This window comes from Trichoderma citrinoviride (genome assembly GCF_003025115.1).
Source record: "Trichoderma citrinoviride strain TUCIM 6016 unplaced genomic scaffold BBK36scaffold_14, whole genome shotgun sequence".
Lineage (NCBI taxonomy): Eukaryota > Fungi > Ascomycota > Sordariomycetes > Hypocreales > Hypocreaceae > Trichoderma > Trichoderma citrinoviride.
In genome coordinates this window covers 819836-837099 of record NW_020194722.1, presented here as the reverse complement: position 1 = coordinate 837099, position 17264 = coordinate 819836, and the positions used below count along the sequence as shown (strand labels likewise).

Genomic DNA, 17264 nt, shown 5'->3' with positions numbered 1-17264 from the left:
TGTCCGTCTCCATACGAATCAACATAACGATCCATGTCGCGCTCATCAAGGCCATCTGCCACCAACACTTTATGGTGGGTTATGACTCCGGACTAAGCGTAAGTTCTAAGGCGAACCTTAATCTAGGTGAGCCCACACGTATAATTTCCTACCTCACACAACGTGTCTATGGATATGGCCCATTCCGTACAAAACTTACCACACCCCGCGGAGAGTACACGTTGTTGATACAAAGTACGAGAGATGCTTCAAAGGCCTTGTGTTACATACTACCCTCTACGCGCTACGAATACCGATGGCACGACCCTAGATCTAGTGACATCGTGCCGAGGCGTTGCCCAAGACACGCCTTAATTCAGGTCTTGCTCCAATTACTACTCCGCATTATCCCCCGCATTGCGGTTCATCAGGGCCACGATATTCTTCCATCACTCGGCAAATCGGCACATTGGGCCATAGCTTATCAACGCTAACAGGGGTTTAGAAGAAGCTTTACCCTCCTCGTGCCAACCTCAGTCCTTTATCACGGAGGCCTGTCGATAGCCCTCTACGGGCTATTACCCCACGTACATATTGCCGAGCGCTGGCTGGCAACGGAAATATTATTAACGGGAGTACAATCATACGGACTTCGTGAGAGCGACTCAGGTGACGTTACATTCTCGACGCTGCCACTAATTTTTCCTTGATGGAATTGTCTCCCGGGGTCGCGAGGCTCCTTCTTGGTCTAGATCGGCATTCTCACATTAGAGTTGGCTCAGAAGTTTGTCAAATATCCCCCACACAAGCCGCCAGTTCCAGGTAATAGGCATTCCAAGTTGCGTGGGAGGACTCACCCTGTCAGGCTTGTATATATGACCTATGTAGCCAGCTACGAACGAGCCTTTGGCTTTCAATCCGACCTCACAAACCCCACATGAATCGCAGCCTTGGGTAGGAAGCTGTTGGCCAAGTCATAGGCCACCGGGACTTCGATATCAACATGGAGAAGCATGAAGAGACAGCTGCGAGTGGGCAGGAGGCGACGCCCCTGGAAAAGGGCGAGCTTGTTCACATCGATGTGACTCGCGACATCACCCGCGCCGAACACGAACTGGGCTTCTGGCAAGCTATGAAACAGTATCCCACCGCCACATTCTGGGCCATGTTCTTCAGCATTGCAGTCATCATGTCAGGCTACGACGGCCAAATCATTTTCTCATTCTATGCCCTTCCGGCTTTCCAAAAGAGATATGGAAACCTCGTCGATGGCTCCTACGAAATTCCTGCTCCATGGCAGACTGCTCTGGGTATGGGCAACCCGATCGGCCAGGTCCTGGGCGCGCTTGCCAGCGGCTATCCCATGGAACGATTTGGACGGAGATGGACGTTGGCTGTGTGCTGCGTATGGTCCATCGGCTTTGTGTTTGTGCAGTTTTTCGCCACATCTCTTCCGATGCTCTGCGCAGGCGAGATCCTGGGTGGCCTGGCTTACGGATTCTACGTGGTTATTGCCCCAACATACGCATCCGAGATCTGTCCCCTGGCTCTCCGAGGTCTGCTCACGGCCTTCATAAACTTGGCTTTTGTTATCGGACAGTTCATAGCCCAGGGAGTCGCTGCCGGCCTCGAGGGTCGAGAGGATCAATGGGCATATAAAGCGCCGTTTGTATGTATCAACTCCCGCATATCGCAAGACTCCTGTGTCCGGACCGCACCAGCTAACCTGGTCAGGCGCTGCAATGGCTCTGGCCCTTGATCATTCTCGTGGGTTTGCCATTTGCACCGGAAAGCCCATACTGGCTTGTCCGGCAGGGGCGAAGAGAGGATGCCCGCAGCGCCCTTGCAAATTTATCGTCCTCGAAGAACGCACCAGATATTGACCAGGTACTGCTTGGTGTTGAGCAGACCGACCGGTTGGAGCAAGAGTTTGAAGCGACAACCAATTACCGGGATCTGTTCAAGGGTGTCAACCGTGTACGAACGGAGATCACAATCATGGTATATCTGATCCAGGTTATAGCCGGAAATCCGCTCATCGGCTACGCAAACTACTTTTTTGAACAGGCCGGCCTAAATCCTTCAGACGCATTCGATAGTAAGCTGTCAACCCTTGTGCAACGGTTTTCGAATGTCTACTAACAGCGAAATAGTGGGTGTTGGTAACACTGCGCTGGGATTCGTCGGTACCATCACATCTTGGTTCCTGCTCAACTATGTGAGATTACTCCAGACCTTGTCGAGGATCAAGCTGATGATCGATTGTGCCTTAGTTTAAACTCGGTCGTCGAACAATATACACCACCGGCATGTGGGTTATGACATTGCTCCTGTTCATTATTGGCTTTCTCAGCATCCCGACGCACAATACCGGTGCAATCTGGGCAATGGCCAGCTGCATGGATATGTGAGTTGTCTATTCCAGATGGTGGTCGTTTCCTTCTAGTCTCACTTTGCTAACCTTGAAACTCACAATTTAAAGATGGACATTCATCTATCAGATGACAGTTGGACCTATCTGCTTTGTTATCATTTCCGAGATATCATCTACTCGACTGCGAACAAAGTCCATCGCTGTTTCCACTGCGATTCAGTCATTCTTCAACATCATTACCACGATTGCCATGCCCTATATGCTGAATTCCGATCAGGCCAACTGGGGAGGCAAAGCAGGCTTTTTGTTTGGAGGAATCAGCTTCTTCTGCGCCATCTGGTGTCACTTCAGACTCCCCGAAAGTCAGGGAAGAACGTTTGAGGAGTTGGATATCCTCTTTCAAAGAAAGGTTCCGCTGAGAGATTTCAAGACGTATGATCTCCTGGTAGAAACTGGCTTGGAGAAAGCTACATTGGCATAATTTTACAAGGTTGGGTCACGAAAGAGTTTGTCGGTAGAACGACCTCCAAATTAATCTAGTCATGGAAATCCCAAATTTAGTTATCGGTGATCAATCGCATGTAATGAGATGATCAGGGATACTGTTTTGGTTGAAGAATGAACGATGGCTTGGAGGCACTTTCGCCGTCCTTGACTGGGGGGCAAGGACATATGTCACAGCAACGTCTTAGTTGTACCTAGGCTGTATCAGTCAGTCACAGGTATTGTCTGTGAGGAAAAGCATATCCAAAGAAGTAATCGTGTGGCAGCACTCAACACAGCCTTATTGTTTAAGAATATTTAAAAGGGAAAACAACTGAAGAGAGTGCTGGATTACGAATGTGGCCGAACATGGGCTTTCTAGACATCTTGACCACGATCGATATGTTCCGCCCCGAATTGACATTGCCCGCCGATGCACAATAGACTTCAAGGTCACCTGCAGTTCTTATTTGGTGGCAAGATCAAAATCCACCATTACGAAAGATTTCTGTACCACTCCCTCAGAGATATATCAATCCATCCAGATGTTCCCGGTGGATTATCTATCAAAATCTCCCCAGCCATGTAGTTGGGAACTGAAATTGTCAGTTAGATTCGCAAGCGCCTGTCGTTTGGCTTCGAGGGACTTACCATAGGCCTCTCCAACTACGGTGAAGAAGCTGCCGATAGGTCGAAGGACTATCGGAAAGTTGCAGCCAGCAAAGATGGAGATGACATCTCCGGTTTGCGTTTTGGAGGGCCCAATGCAGAAATGACCACCGCTCGTGACAAAACACCGTCTCAGTCTCATAACATTTTCGATGGCCTGACTCTCGGTTCGCAAGCTGTGGGGATCTATCAAGGACCCTGCTGCAAGGATTCTCCTTAGCTCGTTCTCATTGACAAGAGTTTTCAGTAGTGAAGTGCCGCTCTTGTATGCCTTCGTTATCGTAGATTGCGCGCCTTGAATGATAGTGTCTGCACTCAAATCGTTTCCAAAACCTTCTGAAACCTCGGTTACGGTGTCAAAAAGCAAGCCATGAACGCATAGCACGCTCAGGTCATCGCCGAAGCTCATTCGAGCCTCTAGTTGGCCCGACGCAGAGAATCCGTGGCCGTTGAGATATAGAGCCTCCGCAGAACCAACGAAGTAACACTGTATCCGCATTAAAGAGGCGTTTATGAAGAGCGCTGGCCGGTTGTCGTTGGCTGCTCGCCTCCAGTCGGGAACCCACGAGGGCAAAGTTGACTGGCTATGGAGACCGGAAGCGGCGAGAAGAAGATCAAGCGATTTCTCCTCCGTCATGATGAAAGAGGCGATCTCCTTATATACCTGCTCAACAGATTTACAATAGTCTATTGCAGGCATAGTGTCGCCGTAGTCCTTTCCAACAAGGCCTAAGATGGCAAATATCTTATCTCTCGGATCAGTGGCATCTCTGTCCCAAACATTCCACAGCAGATCTGACAGTTTGCTGCCGAGAAGTCTGTGCTGAGAGATATGGATCGCCAGCCCATATCGCCGCTTCAACGTGGCCCAAAGCTCCCATCTTTTGGTGCCCCTGACCAAGCAGCCCATATCATCCCAGGCTTCTTGGTACTGCATGGCCTTTCTGACGGTTTTCCACTTGAGTGTCGAGTCGCCACACTGGAGTATAGCCTCTTGTGCTTGCCAAATCTCCTGCACTACCCAAGTTCGCGACCACCATGGTCGTGCTAGGAGGTTGTCAACGGCCTCCCAGTCTGCTTGCCGAGCATCTTCGAAGAACGGGTGGTATGGGGACGCATATAAGATGGGGATACCCGTGATAATGTGTCCGTGGTGCTTGCTGTTATCCAGAACTTTGTTCCAAGCGTCTCTACTACTCAATTTTTTCATCCCTTCCATTTCTTCGTGGCTGAAGTATCGTGATAGGGGCTCCTATGCATCTTCACTCTCCATATTTCCCCCCTCCTTCGGTAGGACTGGTACAGATTCCTTCACCACATTCGGAATGTGTCGCTTCCCAACCGTTCACCATCTATCCAATTGTGCCGCAAATAAAACTTCTGGTGCATTGCCATCTCCTTGAGGAACAGCAGCGCGCGATCACTGTCGCGCGTCTTCTCCCCAATCCACGCTACCACCCTTGCTGCACCGCGATAAATGTCGGGCATAATAGCCACTTGCGCATTGCGCTCCTCTTTGTTTGCCTGGTTGATGCAAACACTATCAATCCACATGATCCGCGCATTGTCCAGTTTCCGTAGCCTGCGTAGCGCTCGCTCTAGAGCACACGATATGTCGAATCGTTGACCATCCAAAGTCATAGAGGGACGAGCTTCGTCTTCGCCTTCAGGAGAGCCCCATGCGTACGAAAGTGCCTCATAGGCCGGGGCTTCCGCTAACGGATGCTCCGAGATGGAGCCCTGTAAAGCTGCAACATAATCCCTAGAGTGAATCGTAAGGAGGCGTATGTGATTTGGTAGCTTGAAATCAGTAAACACATAATGTTGTGCCATCATGGTTTGGGACCATGTATGTATGGTAGCTATACCGGATGAATGCAGGAGACGGTTGACTCTCTTGATAGGATAGCTGCACGATGGCTGTGAGCAAGCTCATGACTGACTCACGCTCCCGGTGGGTGGGGGCTGCGTGGTAGGATCCATGTGCTGAAACCCTGCAGCCAGTAGGGCTGTAAGGATCAAGGGTTTGCTCTCCTCAGTATCTGGATACAGCAGAGCATAACGCCTAACAGCTTTTCCACAGGTATAGAAGCGTAACGCTCGAGGGTTGGGCTGTAGAAGAAAGCTATATATAGAATGTGGGATGGAATAGAAAAAAGAACTGTTGTTGATTAGGCGTATTGAACGTGACTGGAGATAGCTACGTATTCTCGACAGCTACCACCAATGAGTGAGATACATCGCCGCACATCAGACATTACACTCAACATTGGAGGCCTCGTTTGACTAGCGATGTATACATCTCGATTACATTCTCGAACCTCTAGAACAGGATGGAGGTGGAAGTGCAACAGTTACCCATTCAGCGGCAATATGACCATGCGCAACGCGGAGACGGCATATGCGTGTAATGGTAGCTTTGTAAAGGCCACAGCTGTCCGCATGTAACGCCATGCGGAAGTTTCTACTATATCCCTAATAAACGAGAGTTGTCGCCACCATGCTGCTCACCCAGATTATCATTCTCGAAAGAAGAGCAGTATCGGCCGTGTTTTCGAAAGTTCTGCTTCCTTGCTGGATCTCATTGACCTGAATACATGCAACATTTCCTGGCTGGCCGACAGCCCCCCTTGGATGCCCATCAACGCGACCTGTCTCGGCGAATCCTGTGATGACGACCCATATTTGTCGGATGGCTTTATCATAAGCTGTAAAATTCCCACGTTGATGGCTCTCATTGCCTAAGCGCATCTGAAGCGATGTACTGCTGTTCGCTGCTCAGGGGGCGAGCTGCTCAGTGATTGTCAGCAATAGGGAACAAAAGGATACATCGAGCAGAGTGGCAAGATGCCGTACCAGAGGTCAAACCAAATGCTTCTCCGTCTGATAAGCCAAGCTCATCGACACAAACTGGGGGAAGAGTATTGTTTTGGCACTGTGTGCCTGCTTGAAGCGATTCTTGAAGGACACTCCAGCAATCGTCAGATAGTAGTCCACTACAATTTCCCTGACCTGATGCAGGGTCTGAACTTTTCAGTCTTGAACTGCTGTAAACGCTGCGACATATGAACCATGACGGATCTGCGGAACCGCTCAAGCCTTGAGTGGCCGTCAAGTCAATCTGAGTGCCAGTAACGAAGCAGCCACTTGCGTTATCTTTGCCAAGGATATCACTAGATACTGATATCGAGACCGTCCAATTACCGCTTCTTTCACCCGGATACTTGACTGCCACGTTGTATCCAGGAATGCTCGCTGCTGCCGTTGCGTTTGCGCGACGCATTTCGAGTACCCAATCCGTATTCAAGATGCCTTGCGCTTCATCTCCAAATGTCTGCGCATGGCTGAGGAGACCGGAAAGCGGCAAGCTGATCAAGTTTGTATATTTCAAGGTTGGTTTAGAGCGAGGAGTAACAGCGGCGTCGACACTTTCAAGGTAGCGTCAAAGTGTAAGTTGATGTTGAGACTTTGATAGCAAACCAGCAGAGTCTACAACAGCTTTATACCGTCTCAAAGTAGCTACAGTTCTATACGACGGCACATCGATAGCACTGAGAGCCTGAGTTCGTCATGTTCTCCTGGCTTTTTGTGGACTCTTTTCAAGCTGCTTACGCCAAGTATGGGGCTTGTTTCTTGATGAATTCTCACAGTCTGTTGCACCTCACCAGCGATTTCGGCTGAGGGCTTTCGATATCGTTCCATATTCTGTGGCGTAAAGATCATCTGCAGAGTGTAGATTCAGGAGACCTTTACTCTACACTATAATTGGTCTCTTAATTGCGCCGCAAGAGGGTTCTATATCTTAGAACAGATTCTATTGCAGCAGCGCACAAGTGCTTAGAGGCTCATGGCGAGCTGTTGTTACCATCATGAAGTGGTCAATGCATGTGTACAGTTTGCGCCTCAATCGTGAAGCCCATTCAATACAAAATAAATACTTATCAGAATAGAGCATGACTCAAGCATGAGAAATGGAGTTAGAGTCCCGTACAAATCTGAGGTCACATCCGTTCCTTCCAATTCCGAGTGAATCCTATGCTCTATAGTCACAAGTATACTACGGATAACATAGCTTTATATGCCAACTACTAGCTTACATGACTTCGAGTAATAAGTCATGGTATTTTGCAAGTGGCACCACTGTGTACGTCCTACATTAACATGCAAAGTCTACGAATCTGGGCAACCTAGTGGGCCTCTCTATGCATCATGATAACAGATAATCTTGAGTTGCTCAAATGAGGTTATTCGCCGTGTGCGGGCATGTAGCCCTCAGAATTGCCGCTTTGTTGGATTACTTTTGCTCCACCAGCCTCGCTGGGTGACTCGTTAAGTAGATACTGACTGCTTTAGAATGAGACAGGTCTTCCAAATCTGAGGCTGCAACTTGTAAGCAGGCTACGTCGGGAATTTGCAGGTAACCGATTGAGCGGCTTGTCGGGCATGGGTTGCGCCCTGTCTCGGAAATACAACGTCTCGCCACCAACTCATCTTGGAAGGTCGAAGAACAGAGTTGCCAAACAACCTACAGCATTAGAGTTCAAGTCTAAGAGAGAAGTTAACAACTCGACAACAAACTCCATCCATGTATGTCTAGTTCCTGCGAGTCACGATTGTTTTCACGGGCCAATCAGACGCCGGAGAACACGAATTTCCCTTCTCAACACTTCGATGTTCCCTGTGCTTTTACATGCATGTTCTCTCGCTTATCCACTAATCCGAAAACTTACCGTACCAACTGCTGATTTGGGACGTAGCGACGACTGGTCGCTCTTGGACGGTCTGTAGACAATCCATCGACACACCAGGCGACAAAGGCGTTGACGCGCTAGTTGTAGGGGGGAGGCATGCTTCAAGCAAGGTATGAAAACCCAGGGGTAATCGACAATGCCCACGGCATCTCCTAGAGCCAAAGCCGGCGTTCTCCGTGACGAACTGTTAGGCAGCAACAACAGGCGGTTGTGCCCTACTTCACACGCTCACCATAGGCTTAGTAAGTCAGTTATCTGTTTGTCTAATAATAAGTTCTCGCAAGATCTCTTGGAAGAACTGCAGCCTTGACTGATCACAAGACGAAGGCGGTAGAGCTAGTGATAGCAGCACTGCCTACGCGATACCACTAGTAGTACAGTCTCGGGGTTGTCAGCCCGGGAAGGCTGTGCCATAACCCCTTTATGGATTAGTAGTGGCTGCGGTGTTCAACGGACGCCGGATGTGACAGCTCTTCTCTACATTGCTTCCGTCCATTCTCGAATTGCCCGATCCTGGCAAGCTGTTGCAGAAAATAGGGACTCGAGAAACGATTGAGACAGATGTTTCACCACGCACATCTCAGCAGCGCAGGCCCTCTAGAATGCTGCACGTATTGTCTCGCTGTACTCTGTATGCTCACACTCATTTATGAGTCCCTTGGTAATTGTTGCAAACCGCTTACCTGGCTGGGCCCCGTGTCCTGTCCTTTGTTCTGCCTTGTTTATTGATAGATCTGCTGAGTTTGCTTCATGCGCCAGTGGACTCATAAGATTGCCATTCGCCCCTTGAATGGAAGCTAGCACTTCAGATGGACATGGATTGCATGCAAAGTGAAAAATGGCGCCTGAATGGACGAGGAAGGTCCACACTACTCTGAAGCTATCTGCAACAGTAAGCTTAATCAGATTCTTATTTGGGCTAGTCATATGTTTACAAGTAAATCAAGATGCTACAGTGATTCGGGCCGGCGTTTTCTTGCGCTGTGTATTCTTCGTATGTCATGCGTCGACGAGCTTAATACAATACCAGGTGATGTAACTAAATACTAGGATAGATGGAGGTACTTCACTACCGTTGATTGCTCTGCTCGTTGGTGCGTACCGAGGAGGGAGTACCTTGACTGTTTACTCTCAGGATACGGCCGCACAATAAGGCTCAATTTAAGTCTGTATATAAGTCTGTATGGCTCCTGACATTTGGATTGAAATCTTTCGCGTCACCCCATCGACAGCTCTTGGACAATTCCTATAGCTCGCCACCAAGATGCGATACTCCATTGTTGCTCCGGCCCTTCTCGCCGGCACCGCCTTTGCGTGGCTTCCCCAGGACCGCGATCTGGCAGCCTTCAACCAGACGCTTCGATATGAGCAGCTCGGCAAGCGGTTCGAGCCATCCTTGGCCTCTGGCATCACGAAGATCCGCGGTGTCAACTTTGGTGGTAAGTTAATGTCGGATCTTTGTGATGGGTGAAGCAAGTCGGGGCTAACGCGATTATGCTAGGATGGCTGATCTGCGAGCCTTGGATGATGTCCAACGAGTGGAACAACGTCATGGGCTGTAACGGCGCTGCCTCCGAGTTTGACTGCATGCTTCAGCACTACATGGGCAACAACCGTGCTGCCGGTAACCAGAAGTTCCAGAACCACTGGCGGGACTGGATCAACCCTGCCACCGTTCAGTCCGTCCACGATGTCGGCTTGAACACCATCCGTATCCCCATCGGATACTGGTCCTACGTTGACATCGTCGACACGGCGAGCGAGCCATTTGCCGATGGCAACCTCATGCTGCCATACCTCGACGCTGTTGTCCAGAAGGCAGCCGACCTCGGCATCTACGTCATCATTGATCTTCACGGCGCCCCTGGCGGTCAGCAGCAGGACGTCTTCACCGGCCAGAACCCCAACCCCGCGGGCTTCTACAACTCATACGACTATGGCCGTGCGGAGAAATGGCTGTCATGGATGACAAATCGCATCCACACCAACCCGGCCTACTCAACCGTCGGTATGATTGAGGTTCTTAACGAGCCTGTCTCTAGGCACGATGGAGGTGGTCGCTACCCGGCCCCTGGCCAAGACCCGAGTCTTGTGCAGACCTACTACCCGGGCGCCCTCAAGGCCGTCCGCGATGCTGAGGCTGCACTCAACGTCCCCAGCAACAAGAAGCTGCATGTGCAGTTCATGTCTAGCAAGTGGGACTCTGGCGATGCTCGCAGCAACGCTGCAGTCAAGAACGACCCCATGACGGGTTTCGACGACCACAACTACATTGGCTTCGCTCTCGGCAACACTGGCGACCAATACTCCCTCATGCACAGTGCCTGCACCGACTCTCGTGTTGTGAGCGGCCAGGACTTTGCCATTACGGGCGAATGGAGCATGACTTCTGGTGCTGATTGGCACGATGGAAACTTCTTCACCAAGTTTTTCACAGCTCAGCAGCAGCTGTATGAGTCTCCCGGAATGGATGGGTGGATCTACTGGACCTGGAAGACGGAACTGAATGATCCTCGCTGGACCTACTCTTATGCTACTTACCTGAACTACATCCCGACCAACGCTGCTGCCCTGCAGCAGAACGTGTACCAGGATGTCTGCTCTGGATACAGGTAGAGCTTGAACAGTTGCTTGGATGCTAATCTCTTTCAATAATATTTCAGACTTGTATATTTCTTTAGGGGACATGTTCTATTCATAGGTGGAGACTAGTATACCTTAGTACTTCAATTTACAAACAACCCATGTCTTTCACATATGGCATTCACACATCTCGGAGTGACACAGCTATGCAGCTCATAACACACACGTTAGCTGACTCTTTTGCCGTGGGCAATGTTTGGTTTGACAAGATGCGGTAAGAACCTATTGAGAGTGATGGGTCGGTGTGTAGGCTGGAAACGCTAATGAGCCAAGAGACGATCTTGTCTTTTGACTATCTGTTACCCCACGATGTCGCGCTTGAACGCAAGGTTGCGTGTTCCTTTAGGCCCGACCAATTGTCTGCTACATGCTAATAGCTATATACATATCTAGTAAGCCAGTTGAGAAGTAGCGGCTAAGCCTTGAGGGGGTATTATCTCTTTCAGTTCTCTCCTACTTGGTACGCAGTATTTATCCCCTTTCACCAGCAATACTAGCAACAGCATGATCTATTATCTCTCATCAATGTTAGTCTAAGTACGCTACCGCCGTGACTGGGAGTGCGACATGGCGTCAATTAGTGGCCGTGGGCAGCCTGGCTGGTCTGCCTCATTTGGTCTCGGGCACCAATAGAGTGGTAGGCTCATCAAGCCTGCTGGAAATGCCTTGCCCACGATGCCGCTAACGGGCAATCCCGCACTCGGATGGTCGAATATGACGGCGGGGGACCAAGGATGATATGTTTCTTTTTATATGTAAAGTCCGATAATCTTAATAACTTCCTGAGAGATTAGCCTCCTGACATGTATGGCTGAGCTTGAGACGATAGCTTTTTGAGTCTAAGTATATAGTCGAGTGAAGTATCCGAAGAACGGCAAGAACACGTAATTGAGCTTTCTCTAATGGAAATTGACTAATGTTTGCGGGGAGCGTATGGAGGATGAAACGAGACGCAATGGCTCAGTATACGCTCAACGCCGCAGCTCTAATTTTGCAGCGAGTATTCGTAGTGTGAATCATAACACTGACGTTAATATCAGGTCCGGGGCAGTTTCATACGGGCGGTATGAAAACCGCATCTTGTTCGTAGTGTGGCTTGGCCTTGAACGACTGCCAATCACCTAGGTCTACCCTAAACTTGCGACAAATTTTCCGCGTCGCTACGGGGCGAGTTCCGTGGACGTAATTATGTGCCTGACTTCTGCTGCACAGGCATTTTACATAGAAGGTATAGCTGGGTAATCCGCCGCAGCGGCTCCAAATCGAAGGGCTTTCGCCGCTTTCGCCGCTTGCACTACTCCGTGTGCCGCCGCAATCAAAGGCTCGGGCGGGAGTGAATGGTCGAATACCCGGAATTTCTGCTTAGTGATATAGCGGGGAAGAAGAGTCAAGAGTCAAGAAATTGTGCCCCCCTCACCTTTGATGTAATGAAGGGCCTGATGTGCTTTCACGACAGTCGTTGAGTAATAGAGGTGGGTTGCTGGATCCATGAGTGGTATTGGATTCGAAGGCGGATCAAGATAGATAGGTTTCCTCCAATAGGTCAACGTAATAGACAGCGGAATTATTTCTCCAGGTTATTGAATCTCATAGCGTTGAAGGGGTCACAGTGACAGTTGGTCAACCAGCCTGCTGCCACGGAGCTATTATTAATCATCATTCCAAGTGGTATCCCAAAGCAATGGACTCTTAATGCTAGAGAAACATATATAAGTAGAGGAGAGAAGAGTTTGGGACCGGCTCATCTCAGCTCTCCCATACTACGCACACATTGTGTCCTCTGCCTCTTATCACAATGTCGACTCCCGTACTTCACTACTTTCGCTTGGGAAGCCTTGGTAGGGGTGAAATTATCAGGTAACAATGACCCGGAAACGACCAGAGACTCGCGACCTGCTAATGCTTGAGCTAGAGTGTTTTTGCGAGAGCTGAATATCGAGTACGAGGATAAGTACTACGCCTACGACGATACGTGGCCTGGTATCAATAAATCCCAAGGAATCAGCATCACTGGCACTTTGCCCGTCTTGGAAATTGACGGCCAAAGGCTATACCAGGTAAAGGCGCATTTGTGCTCCAGTTGCCTTCTGAGTTCGTCTTTGCAAAATGTGCCATCCATGCTAACAATTGAGAGCTATTGCTAGCACCTTGCCATACTTCGCTATCTAGCACGCCGATCCGGTGCATACGATGGGGAAACAAACTATGAAAAGTATCTTGTCGACGCTGTAGCCGACATGTACAATGACTGGCGAGTAAGTATTTCTCACTTTCGTACTTCGTCTATGCGTGCATGTGTCCATTCATCGTTTATCCTTTCCTACAATCCTCTGTCGTGTCAGGGATCGAAGTGACTTCGGCTTACCTTCCTTTTAGACTGGCTGGGTTAACCAGTTGACGGCCAAAGCGACAGATTACAAGGACAAGCACGTCACAAAGTTCAACGATCTCTTCACCCATTTCTACGCGCTGGACAACAGCGGCCCTTACCTCCTGGGCAACAGGCCGACTTATGTCGACTTTGCCGTCTTCCAAGCTCTGGATAATGACGAGTGCATTGGCTGCGGTGTTGTAGGTTAACCCTCAACGTGCTCATCCTCGATACTGAATTGAACTCATGCTGACAACCGCCGCTAGGATACACTGTCAGAGCCACTGAAGAAATTGAGGGAGGCTATCCACGCTCGCCCGAATATCGAGCGATATTTGGCCGAGAGAGCAGCAGCTAAATAGGACAAACACCGCCCATAGAGCTGCTGCATGTCTCACGGCTGAAGAACTACGGAGTACTGATACATCAGATACTTAGAGGTTGCCACAATGAGGAAGAAAAGGCCAGATTGCACTGTCCGCTCTCACGAAGTGTTGCTTCAGGTGTTGGGAGTCTGTCAGAGCGGATTGACAATTGCTTATTCATGCGTATCTGGCGTCAAATGAAGTCAAAAATATGTCAAGAGTCGATGGCGCCTTGAAGAATCCCAATTCGAGACGATGCAGCCAAAGTTTCAATCTGTCCCATGCCCGTATCATTGCGCGATAATACCCCATGTGTGTTGACCAGATGAAAGGTCAAATTTATCGTAACAGCACGAGACAGACCGCAATACTGACTCGCCCGGGTAGTTGTATATGCATATACGCAGCTACGTAAATTTCGTGGACATCTGGATGGGCTGACGGTCGTACTTAACTGCGATGGATGTTACGGAATGTATTGCAAAAGAATGCGCCATTTAACGCTAGAAATCAGAGAGTACTTCATGTAAGATTCTACCCTTTAGTTGCATAGGCATGGGTGCTGATTCTGGGATTGGGATCCCAGACCCCTAGGTAGATGTGGTTGCGCTCGATGACTTCAAGGTTGACATGAATGGAGTCTCTGCAACACTTCTTTTCCACATCAGCGCCCTGTCAACGACTCATGCCATGGACCAGATTAGCTTGGAAATACTATGCCTTATTGCTGAGCATCTTGAGCTAGCTGATTTATGTCGCTGGACATTGACATGCAAGAAGATCAAATTTTCCCTGGAGAACGTTCTCCACGCGAAGGCGGTCGCTCTTGATTCAGAGCGAGGATGGCCTCATTATCTTGTGCGCGCAGCTTTGGCAGACAAGGCGGCGAATGCTTTCCGAATACTATTACAGCAGACGAAGCTCGAAGACATCAATAAAGCCAACATTGATCTAAACGAGGTCCCAGGATATTACGATCGGAGCTTGTTGGAACCACCAGAGCTGGTGTCGAGGGATACACCTCGACGATTGACCTCTCTTCTGCACGTTGCTTCTCAGTTGTGCAGCCAAGATACGTTGAAATTAGTGCTCTTGAGAGGAGCTTCTCCAGATATTCTTGATACCTATGGATGGGCACCTTTGCACCTGGCGGCTTGGAACGGCAACGCAGATGTCATGCGTATCCTCGTGGATGGAGGTGCGGATATTGAGCTGAGGAAAATTTGGAATCAGCCACCGCTCTTCGACAGGTACAGGACCGAGCATTCTGGAACGACTCCTTTGCACCAAGCGGCTTCCAGAGGGCATCTTCCAGCGGTAGAGCTGCTGTTGGCGGCCGGTGCAGACCCGAAGATAAGCTGTCACAGGATGTGCGATGCCCTTGGCGCAACAGCAAAGTCTGGGAACATGAAGGTCTTTCAGCGACTCATTGACGAGGGCTTTGATAACGCGACTTTGACCGCAGCGCTGAAATATGCGGCAGAAGGGGAAAACACGGCGATTGTGGCGAGATTGCTCCAGTTGGGCGCAGTACCTCACAATGCGCTGGTCCACGCGGTGCAGCATGATCGGTTGGACAATATGAGGCTTCTCTTGGATGCAATGGCGGACCCGACGCGTGATCTGAACCGAAAGAACGTATTGCATAGGGTCCGCAGCATAGAAGCGACCAAGATGATCCTTGCCAGAGCCCCTGGCTTGTCTGCCGCCAGTCGACCGGGAATGTTTCACGGAACTCCGTTGGAGACAATTTACGAGGAAGGCAGAGACTTCAATCCCCAAGAACTGGAAGGAATGGCCATGTTGCTCATCGAGGATGGGTGCCTGATCCGTGAACCAATACCGATCAATGAAGATAACGACCGTGATCCCAGCAACCGAAACGTACTGGAAGACGCAGCCTTCTGGGGCCACACAAGGGTAATTGAGGCTCTCTTATCACGAAAGAAGTCCTTACTACACGTGCGATACCGGGATCGTGGTTCGCCTCTAACCGCTGCAGCATACTCGGCATCTGACAATAAGCTTGCCTGCTTTAAACTTCTTGTGGAAGCAGGTGCCAATATCCATGCCGACCCTCTCTTCGGGCGCTTGTACTCGATGAGTCTGCAGGTGGCCGGCGTTCCCCGTCCTCTTGTGCAGAACGCCCTGGTGACGCAATTCCTCATTGACTTGGGAATCGATATCAACAGTCGCTCAGAATCCGAATACCCTCTGATCCATGCTCTCCGCATGGAAAACGACCAATCTGCCATGATCCTCATCAAAGCAGGCGCCGATATTACAGTCCGATCCAGCCGACGATTGTCAACGCTCGAAGAAGCCGCACGGCATGGCTGCCTAGAAGCCATGGAATATCTTCTCAAGGCCAACAATGTTGAAGAGCTTATGACAAGTCCCGAGAACGAACCTCTGCTGCATCAGGTGACCTGCGAGGGCCATCTGAAACATGGCAAAGTCAAAGGGTATGTGAAGATGATGGGTCACCTTCTTCTAGGTCACCTAGACATCTCACCGAAAGATGTGGCGGGTGGTGATGCCACCGAGCTCGAGGGCCTTGCATACACTGGGCAGATGGAAGTTGTGAGGCGCTTGTGCAAACGAAAGATTGTCGACCCAGGAGCGAAACACCGTTCAAGGACAGCGTTTGATCAGTTGGCCTCCTGGCATCACGATGAACTGGTCGACTTGTTGAACGAGGCTCATCAGAAATGGCCGAGACCCCCACCAACGGGTCTCTTCGGTCTTTTGCAAAGGAGAATTATTTGAGTAATGCCGAAATCTGTGACGAGGATTCGCGCTTCGGTCTCTGGGGGTATTCTATCAATCTGCATCACTTGAGAAATCACGGTGACGGATGCTTCGCGACAATGGGCAGTCGGCGGGTATGAAATATCGAGACTGGTCAGCAATGCATTCTCGCAAGATCCTGGCACTGGTTCTCACCGAAACGCATTCAGGATGGCGGGTATTCATTATTTAACTTTGGGCACAATGCATATCCGATAAGTTTGAACCTTTTGGCCGCTCGGTCGGAATGAAAGCGTAGATGCGAGGTTCCTTGATGTAAGCCCACAAGGAGCCATAAGCGCTTTCCAATGATGACAACTTGGATAGAGTCTAAATTCAATACGCATACATACACACGGCCCTCTCTACCCTCTGTTATACCGTGATACCGAGAAGTCGGTGAAGTCTTTATTCTGGAGATGTTGCTGAAACCGGAGTCGGAGTCGGATTCGGATTCGGATTCCGTCCCCTCTACTGTGACACCTCACCAACTCTCCATACCAAAGCCTCAGATCCAAGTTGCAAATACTAGAACTACTAGGTAGTACTACTACTTGTAGTAATCCTCTTCCCCGCACCCTCCGCTTACTACCTGCGCCCCTCTCTCACGCGGAGCCAGTAATGGGGAGCCTATTTGTCGAGGTATATCGTCATAACCGCGATGAAGAGCAATTCATGATTCCGACACCACTCAAACATTTAGCGTTCACAGGCGTATAAGTAGCTCCCCTATATCTGTCTTGTCGAATGATCGATATGGCGCTTTACTGATCCTGTGAGAGATCCGAGTGTGCCACGGTCTTCTAAGAACGCAGAGAATTTAAAGGGCATCAAACAGT

At 49.8% G+C, this 17264-nt stretch overlaps 7 protein-coding genes across 7 annotated transcripts; 5 read left to right on the top strand and 2 right to left on the bottom strand.

Annotated features, from left to right (window-relative positions):
- Positions 1 to 982: 982 nt before the first annotated feature.
- Positions 983 to 2834, top strand: BBK36DRAFT_1127595 (sugar transporter; the record flags this gene model as incomplete). The annotated part of the gene is made up of 5 exons (XM_024891526.1): positions 983 to 1648; positions 1714 to 2077; positions 2133 to 2197; positions 2253 to 2386; positions 2462 to 2834. The coding sequence occupies 5 exons, from the start codon at positions 983 to 985 to the stop codon at positions 2832 to 2834; spliced, it is 1602 nt and encodes a 533-aa protein (XP_024746555.1).
- A 497-nt stretch (positions 2835 to 3331) lies between these two features.
- BBK36DRAFT_1183285 (HET-domain-containing protein) lies at positions 3332 to 5338 on the bottom strand (the record flags this gene model as incomplete). The annotated part of the gene is made up of 3 exons (XM_024896350.1): positions 3332 to 3432; positions 3488 to 4734; positions 4824 to 5338. The coding sequence occupies 3 exons, from the start codon at positions 5336 to 5338 to the stop codon at positions 3332 to 3334; spliced, it is 1863 nt and encodes a 620-aa protein (XP_024746554.1).
- Positions 5339 to 5980: 642 nt separating this feature from the next.
- On the bottom strand, positions 5981 to 7077 carry BBK36DRAFT_1172031 (hypothetical protein; the record flags this gene model as incomplete). Its single annotated transcript, XM_024895664.1, has 3 exons — positions 5981 to 6279; positions 6362 to 6873; positions 7058 to 7077. The coding sequence occupies 3 exons, from the start codon at positions 7075 to 7077 to the stop codon at positions 5981 to 5983; spliced, it is 831 nt and encodes a 276-aa protein (XP_024746553.1).
- A 2435-nt stretch (positions 7078 to 9512) lies between these two features.
- BBK36DRAFT_1183279 (glycoside hydrolase family 5 protein) lies at positions 9513 to 10872 on the top strand (the record flags this gene model as incomplete). Its single annotated transcript, XM_024896349.1, has 2 exons — positions 9513 to 9695; positions 9758 to 10872. Exons 1-2 carry the CDS (start codon positions 9521 to 9523, stop codon positions 10870 to 10872), a joined length of 1290 nt encoding a protein of 429 aa, XP_024746552.1. The 5' UTR covers positions 9513 to 9520.
- A 1822-nt stretch (positions 10873 to 12694) lies between these two features.
- On the top strand, positions 12695 to 13632 carry BBK36DRAFT_1127635 (hypothetical protein; the record flags this gene model as incomplete). The annotated part of the gene is made up of 5 exons (XM_024891532.1): positions 12695 to 12756; positions 12812 to 12956; positions 13044 to 13154; positions 13276 to 13470; positions 13537 to 13632. The coding sequence occupies 5 exons, from the start codon at positions 12695 to 12697 to the stop codon at positions 13630 to 13632; spliced, it is 609 nt and encodes a 202-aa protein (XP_024746551.1).
- A 1023-nt stretch (positions 13633 to 14655) lies between these two features.
- On the top strand, positions 14656 to 14982 carry BBK36DRAFT_1094406 (ankyrin; the record flags this gene model as incomplete). Its single annotated transcript, XM_024889062.1, has 1 exon — positions 14656 to 14982. A coding segment is annotated over one exon (327 nt), but the record flags the coding sequence as incomplete, so codon positions are not given.
- Positions 14983 to 15042: 60 nt separating this feature from the next.
- On the top strand, positions 15043 to 16404 carry BBK36DRAFT_1162524 (ankyrin; the record flags this gene model as incomplete). The annotated part of the gene is made up of 1 exon (XM_024894448.1): positions 15043 to 16404. The coding sequence occupies one exon, from the start codon at positions 15043 to 15045 to the stop codon at positions 16402 to 16404; it is 1362 nt and encodes a 453-aa protein (XP_024746549.1).
- Between the last annotated feature and the right edge of the window lie 860 nt (positions 16405 to 17264).